The sequence below is a fragment of the Cordyceps fumosorosea genome, assembly GCF_001636725.1.
Source record: "Cordyceps fumosorosea ARSEF 2679 chromosome Unknown scaffold_116, whole genome shotgun sequence".
In the NCBI taxonomy this organism is placed as follows: Eukaryota; Fungi; Ascomycota; class Sordariomycetes; order Hypocreales; family Cordycipitaceae; genus Cordyceps; species Cordyceps fumosorosea.
The window spans coordinates 6,452-13,970 of NW_017387416.1; the positions used below are offsets into that span (position 1 = coordinate 6,452).

At 46.1% G+C, this 7,519-nt stretch overlaps 3 protein-coding genes across 3 annotated transcripts; 1 reads left to right on the top strand and 2 right to left on the bottom strand.

The window, feature by feature from the left end:
- Positions 1 to 39: 39 nt before the first annotated feature.
- ISF_09974 (Heat-labile enterotoxin, A chain) lies at positions 40 to 765 on the bottom strand (the record flags this gene model as incomplete). The annotated part of the gene is made up of 2 exons (XM_018853573.1): positions 40 to 545; positions 573 to 765. 2 exons carry the CDS (start codon positions 763 to 765, stop codon positions 40 to 42), a joined length of 699 nt encoding a protein of 232 aa, XP_018699238.1.
- Positions 766 to 2,741: 1,976 nt separating this feature from the next.
- ISF_09975 (Lipase, secreted) lies at positions 2,742 to 4,118 on the top strand (the record flags this gene model as incomplete). The annotated part of the gene is made up of 1 exon (XM_018853574.1): positions 2,742 to 4,118. The coding sequence occupies one exon, from the start codon at positions 2,742 to 2,744 to the stop codon at positions 4,116 to 4,118; it is 1,377 nt and encodes a 458-aa protein (XP_018699239.1).
- Positions 4,119 to 4,705: 587 nt separating this feature from the next.
- ISF_09976 (MARVEL-like domain protein) lies at positions 4,706 to 5,352 on the bottom strand (the record flags this gene model as incomplete). Its single annotated transcript, XM_018853575.1, has 3 exons — positions 4,706 to 4,865; positions 4,936 to 5,156; positions 5,206 to 5,352. The coding sequence occupies 3 exons, from the start codon at positions 5,350 to 5,352 to the stop codon at positions 4,706 to 4,708; spliced, it is 528 nt and encodes a 175-aa protein (XP_018699240.1).
- Between the last annotated feature and the right edge of the window lie 2,167 nt (positions 5,353 to 7,519).

The following is a 7,519-nucleotide window of genomic DNA, read 5'->3' on the forward strand; positions in this document are numbered from 1 at the left end:
TACCACTTAGATAATATATCACTTAGATAATACTACCACTTAGATAATACGCCACTTAGTATCCATACAAGCCGTGATAAAGCTCCAGTTAAAGCCTGGCTTCTTGCCTTCTTGGAAGACACACTCCGCAACCTGTGTGCGGCACTCAGCCGTGGTCAGGTGAAACTCTTCATCCGAGTTGGAGCAGAGCTTATCCTCCGTCTCTCTAGCAGTGGTAGGCTCGGCCGGCGCATCGGTTTTGAGAGTTGTAAGAGGGAAGATGCCGTCGAAGCCGACCGGGCCGCCATTCTTCTCCATGAACTCAATGGCATACCCCTCCAGCGTCTTCTCGTTGTACTTTGCCAGGTTGGCTTCGTCGCCTGCTAGCTGGGGCTGTCCGGGGCTCGCGGACAGGCCGTCGTATTTCTTGCCGCTGTAGTCCGGGTTCGCCGGGAAGTGAAGGGCAGGCATCAGGCCCTCGGGCTCGTACATGTCCACCAGGCTCTCGACATCCCACTTGTTCATGCCAGCAGCAATCAGGCTCTTGTAGGTCACCTCAGCCCACGCTTCAATCTAATCGTAGCGGATGCCACCGAGGGCCGAGAACTCTTCCTCCCTCTTGAAGCGGATCTCGAAGCTCGATTCGTTCAGGTCAATCATGTTGGGCGTCGGGTGGATCTTGTAGACCCAGCCGCCTTTTTCACTCTGCAGGGCAAAGGTTGCGCCATGAGAACGCTTCGACTGGCCCGACGCCTTGCGACGGATCTTGTGAAAGTCCGTCTTCATGAGATCCGTAATTTTTTTGGACTCCGCTCGGCAGAGGCTCGTTCTCTTTGCGTATGTGTTCCCTACATTGGCCGTGACGCTGCTTGGGGAGAGATTGCCTGAGCGCGGCGTCAGGAACTTTGCTTTGCACTCCGCCGCGCTGGTTACCTGTAACGACGGCTCTAGGCTAGACCGTTAGACCACAGAGACCTTAAAAAGATCAAGCAATAGCAGCCAACAAGGTCGAATATCCCTAGAATCCGCTATAAACCTTACGGTCCATAACATTACCCCAAGAGTCTTGCAGTACCTAGCTCGTACGAGAGCGCCAGGCCACACAGGAAAAGCCTTATTAGTAAGCGGTTCACAAGCCGCTTACTCAGTGGCGAGTTGCTGAATCGATTAGCATAACCCTATATAGATGACCGGAGCTGTTTATAAAATTGTGCATCTCCTGCTGGTTCATCACCTCCACGTCTGTTGCCCCAAGTCTCTCCGCCTGCCATCGCCCGTCATAGACAATGGTCGACCGTACGGTTTCGCTGTTGCGTTGAGCCCCTCGCCCCGTCTGGTGGATAAAGTCGACAATCCCGTACGGCAGTCTGGCGTGGATGACGGATACGATCCCCTCGATGTTAATGCCTGTCCCCAGTCCCGTCGTGGCGGCGATCCAGCGATGACCCTTCCCGGAAGCCCACACCCGACCCGGGCACTCGCCTGCTCCTTTGGCACCAACGATTGTTCAGTTCCGACCCCTAGAAGCAGTTTCTTCAGAGCATGTGTTCGGCGCAGTGCATGGACCGTCCTCGCCAGTAATTCCCATGCCTGCAGAACCGTCGCTCGTGGCTTCCGCGAGCCGCCACAAGAGCTGCAGCAAGCGATGGGACCTTTTTCTGCCATCTGCTCGGTTCTCTTATTGTCAATCCATCATCGTGGACTTGTCGGTTGCCGTCAGACTGGGTTACTAGTGCAGCATTGGATCCAGCCGCTTTTGTTTAGGGTGATGTGCGATGGATGGCTCTTAGTGTCGCGGGACCGGAGGCTGTTTTCTTGGCCGTTTTAAGGCTGATCCGAGGATCACTGGTTCTATTTTCCGGGCCACTAAAGCTGATCCGAGGATCAACTATTTCAGCCTTCACTACAGGTCCATACACGCTGTGGCCCAAATCATTAGATGATTTAAACTAGAAACAAGAGCTGTTTGAAATTTCAGATGGCGCGTCCTCTGTTCATCTAAATACAAAAGCCCGCATCTATAGGCGCATGCTGGTAATAGGAAGCATTGTGACCGGAACAACAGAGGCTCTTGTAAACGGATGCTCGGAGCGAGTGACATGCTAACAGAATCTCCAGAAGATGAGTATGCAAGGTGGACACAGTTGCCTATTCTGGAGCTTGCTCCGGCACTTGGCACCTGTTGGCTGATTAGGACACAGGGGTCCTCAACTTGGTAGTCTATGTACCACATGGCGGTGGGCTGGAACAAAGCTACCGTCGAATGTACATGCCGAGGCTTTCCTACTCGTACCCATTCCCCCAGATTCTAAGTCTTCGGCATGAACTGGTGTCATGGCCGATACATGGGCCTGTCCTCCGTACAGTGTTTATAAGGGGTGGCACGGACGTTGCATCTGGGAACGACAATCATCCAACGGAGATTCTTTTGCGCAATCCAATAAGGAAGCTGGCAAGAGGACTCATACCCTCGGTTATTAGCTGGCTCGGCTCATGTCGTAAGAACCAAGCGACTCGCCAACGTCCTCCAGCCCCTGGAAGAGCCGCATGTGTAAGTGAGATTGGATAAATAATTCATGGTGACTTACACACGGGCTTCAAAAAAAAAGTATATAAACTGACAGATTCTAGCTTAAGTGAAAATGTTTTGCTGTTTGTTTCCCCGTGGGGATAAACATCATCATAGCTGCTCTGGTCTTTGTTGATCCTGTCATCTCCCCCTTTGTCAAGCTCCCTGCTGCTGTTACCACTTCCTCAGCGTCATGAAGTTTCTCTCGCTACTCGTCGCGGTCCTCCCGCTGGCCTCTGCTGCCGCCGTGTCTCCCCCCAAACGGGCCATCACGCCCGCCAACGATCCCTTCTACGTGCCGCCTGTGGGCTTTGAGTCCTCGAAGCCGGGCACTGTGCTCCGCGACCGCAGGATTATCGCCTCTTTCTTCGGGCTCATCCCACAGCCTATCGACGCACGGCAGCTCTTGTACCGCACCACCGCTATCGATGGTTCCGCTATTGCCACTGTCACAACTATATTTCGGCCGGCTTTTGCGAAGAACGACCGGTTCATCTCGTACAACACAGCGTACGACTCCGCCGCGACCATCTGCAACCCTAGCTACGGCTACCGCTTAGGGTCCCTCCAGACAGACCTCATCTCGTCGGCCGAGTACCTCCTCATCCAGGGCTACCTGCTGTCTGGCTACACTGTTATCTCGGCTGACTATGAGGGGCCTGAGGCTGCCTTTGCGGCTGGCCGTATGTCTGGTATGGGCGTGCTTGATAGTATGCGCGCGGTGATCAACTATGGCTCGAATATTGGACATATTAACAAGAACCCCATGATTGTTAATGCCGGTTATTCGGGCGGCGCTATTGCTGGCGGTTGGGCGGCGTCTCTGCATCCTACCTATGCTCCTGAGCTCAATGTCAAGGGATGGATCCTCGGCGGCACTCCTGCTAACTTGTCTGCGGTCATTGATTATGTTGATGGGGGCCTTGTTGCCGGCTTCCTCCCTGGCGCTATTAGTGGCCTTTCTAAGCCCTCGGCCTACGGCAAGCAGCTCCAGCCGCTCATTGACAGAGTCGCCACCCCACACGGCAAGCAGATTATAGCTTCCGGCGGCACCCAGTGTGTCATCTACAACCTGGCAACCTTTGCGGGGAAATCAATACTCGACACCTCAATCCAGAGCTTTGGTAAAGACTTGCTAAATCAGCCCGAGATTATCTCTATACTGATAAATACCACCATGGGGTTTAAAAAGGAGGAAACACCCACGGCCCCTGTTATGCTGTATCACGCGCCCGATGACGAAGTTATTCCCTACGCCCCCTCTGTCGCCCTGGGTAAGACCTGGTGCGACAATGGCGCTGACGTACGGTTTACCACGTACGGCGCCGGCGGCCACATTACTACTGAGGCCGTTGCGATTGTCGATGCGCTCAAGTTTGCTAACGATGCCTTCAACGGGCGCGTCCCAGGCGGCTGCTCTAGCAATTCTGTCCTTACAAACAAGCTAGACCCCTTGGCGCTTGGTCTTGATCTTGAGCCTGTTCTCGCTCGGCTCGCCTTACTTCTTATTAAACTTGGTGATAAAGATGGCAACTGGCTCAAGAGCATCTCCAGCGGCCAGGTACTATGAGCAGTTTCGTTACGTCTGATGGGCACCTCGCACTTGTACAAGCCCAAGACAGCGGGGACATGTTGATAATTTACCTGGATATATCTCGAATAGAAATGGATGAATAACCTAGAACTTCTTTACCTAATAAATATAGCTCTCACCAACGGTGTTATTGTTCGAACAGATGCGGTTAGGAAACTTGCAAGAAAAGTCAATATAAGGTAGGGCAGGGGCTGTGTTACCTGATGGGCGTGGCCATCAGGTCGGGCTTTGCTTGCGAATCTACCATGACGCTGTTACATTTTCCAGTCATCTGTGGCAAGGAGCAACATCTTGACTCGATTATAGCCCTCTTTTCATTACACAATTTATTAAACATTAGAGCGATAATCCACATCAATACTCAAATACCCCCCCGTACTTATGTTGTTGGGCCTGGGCTTCCAGGAAGCTGCCACAGTTCTGTTCCTAGCCGCCCGTCTGCTGGGCTTGCTCCTCAGCAAGGCCACTGTGAGGTTCACCGATAAAGCTCAACACCTACACCGCCACAGAAACCGTGTACGAGGCCGGGCGACCGCAGTTTGATTCCAGCACCGAACCAACAATTAAACAGCGGCCGTGGCAGACTGTGTTGTCTCGGCTGTCTCGGCCGTCTCTGCTGTCTCCGGTCGCTTTCTGTGACCCGTCATCGGAGCGGTCACTCCCTCGTTTCGGTGTCGATAGTAGAGGCGGTTCTCCACGACAACGTTGCAAAACAGGAAAAAGCTACACACAAGGTTAATAAAATGTACTCTTTCATCGTGTTTGAGGGCGCTCGCCGCTTTGGAAAACTCACAATGCGAAAAAGTTGAAAGCAATGACGGTCCGTTTCAAACCACACCTGCTGAAAAAATCACTAAAGGTACATCGTCCACGAGACCAGTCTTGCGCGGAGAAAATAAACGCTGTGAGCCAAAGGTAGGAAAAGATGAGGTTGAACGGCCATAGATGCCCGCCATATTTTCCGACGATTGGCAAAACCATGGCAGGTATCCAAAACGCAAGAGTGATGACGGCCTATTCAAGATCAGACTGACGTCAAGAGCCGCGGGATTGGACGACTTACAATAACTTCTTCGTAGATGACGTGTGTGTTGTTGGAGAGGCTATACTTGCTCAAAAAGTACGAGAGGATGCCCGTCACAATCAACGACGATACCCATACAATCAAATGGTTGACAAAAGCCAATACGCGGATCGGTTCTGTCGCCATGGTGTAAGATTTCTTTAGTGTACGACTATAAGTGTAAGCTTGAGTTTCTCTCTTGATGCTTTGCTGGAAGCAGAGGTTTCTCGACTTTATAGCAGTGCGTGCGTGCCCCTCCATTTCACTTAATATCATCTAGAACACAGACATGGCGCAAGCCTGACGTACAATAAATATAACATCATGTCATAAGAATACGGTGATTGAATATAAAGTTCATACCAGTGGCTTCCTGTCATGTGCATACTCAGAGTTTAGGAAAGCCATCCGCAACCAACCTGTCAATTGAGAAGTTGAGGGTTAGCGAGCGCCTCTCGCAGCCATTTTCAACGCCCCCGCCCGGAAAGCAGTCCGGGAGATCCGGCCAAGGCGGCCGCCCGGGGTGGGACTCTCCGCAATCCACCTCACGGCGCTCGAGCACAAGACCCAAACAGTAAAGCTACCTACCTAGTAGGCTGTAACAAACTGGGGACCGAATTGCGGGCTTTCCTACCTACTGCTTGACACAAAAAACACAATATGCTCACGCTGCACCACCCCGCCCTCCAACGCCCCATTTCACCTGCGCCTCAACAACGCCAGCCTTGACAGGAGGCAGCTCCCTACCACGGCTAGTTGGCCACGGCAGGAAATTCGTTTCGGCGAGGTACCACAGGAAGCGACCAACAGCTTCCCTACTAATACCCTCTCCACCACTCTCGTCTACACCTGTCCATCTATCTGCATCGGCCTTCAGTTACAATTTCCAAGCCCATATAGAGTTACGCTCATCCCTATATTCTCATCAAAACCAGCCAACCATCGTGAATAGTTTAATATAGGGGTTTAGACACTGCCTAATAAGCGCTAAGCTAGAATCCATTAATAAAACATTTTAAGGTTAGTTAGAGGCGACTTATATAGCTACTATTATCCTATTATCGTTTTAGTAATAAGCGCTATAGTAAACTATAGTAAAATTCGTCTTATATACTTCTTTATTTTTATTCTTTACTTATTAAAAGTCTATTTTATACTATAAACTTTAAACTATAAACTATATATATATAAAGAGTAATATAGAGTTTATTTTATATAAAATAGAAACTAATCTAAATATTAAACTATTTACTTTCTTACTAGACTATAAAGTCCTAGTGTATTAACTATATATATTTATAGTCTTTATTAATAAACTTTATATATATATCTAGAAAAGATATAAAGAAATCCCCTCTAAAGAATAATATATAATAATTAACTATATAGTAGAGATACTTAGAGTAAAGTAAAGTTAAGTATAATAGTAGCTTAATCCTAATCTATAGTTAGTCTACTTCTTATATAAAGAGTTAGGTTAAATATATAGAGTATATATAAATAGTTATTATAGTATAAGTTATATTAAGAGATATCTCCTAATAGTAGAGATATTACTTAGATTTATTAGTAAAGATTTAGACTACTTAACTATAAGAATACCTCCTCTTTAAGTATTTATCTATCTCTCTATTATAACTCTAGAAAGTTAGATTATTTATTTATTTATTAATTATTCTAATTATAATAATTAATAAGTAATCTATTAATTAATTTATAGATTATATAACTTTATATTCTATTTAAAAGACTAATATATTTAATTTAGTCTAATTTACTTAGTCTTATATATATATTCTATATATTTATAATATAATACTCCTCTTTAGTAGTCTTATCCTTAAGACTATTAATATAGGCTACTTAAATAGTAATAAGTAGGTTCTTTCCTTCTATATTATTATATACTATTATATTTAATAATTATATTTTTAAGTAGAAGACTAAACTCTTTTAAATATTAATCCTTTATTATAATAATCTTTTTATAGTTATTTTTATAAATCCTCTTCTTTAAATAATACTCTTTTATACTACTTATAAAGGTTATAGTAATATAATATATTAGGTTTCTCTTTTAAACTCTTCTTATTATATAAAGTGTATTTACTTAAACTTTTTATAATATAATATTTAGAGAGTAATATTTATTTAACTATAGAATATTATTACTTAGTATATTAAACTTAAATATAAACTAAAAAAAAATAAAAAAGAAAGTTCTTTAGTTTTAAAAATAAATAAAATTATAATTTAAGAAAATAATATATACTATTATATATAGTATTAATACTATTAAAAAGTTAAAGTATAT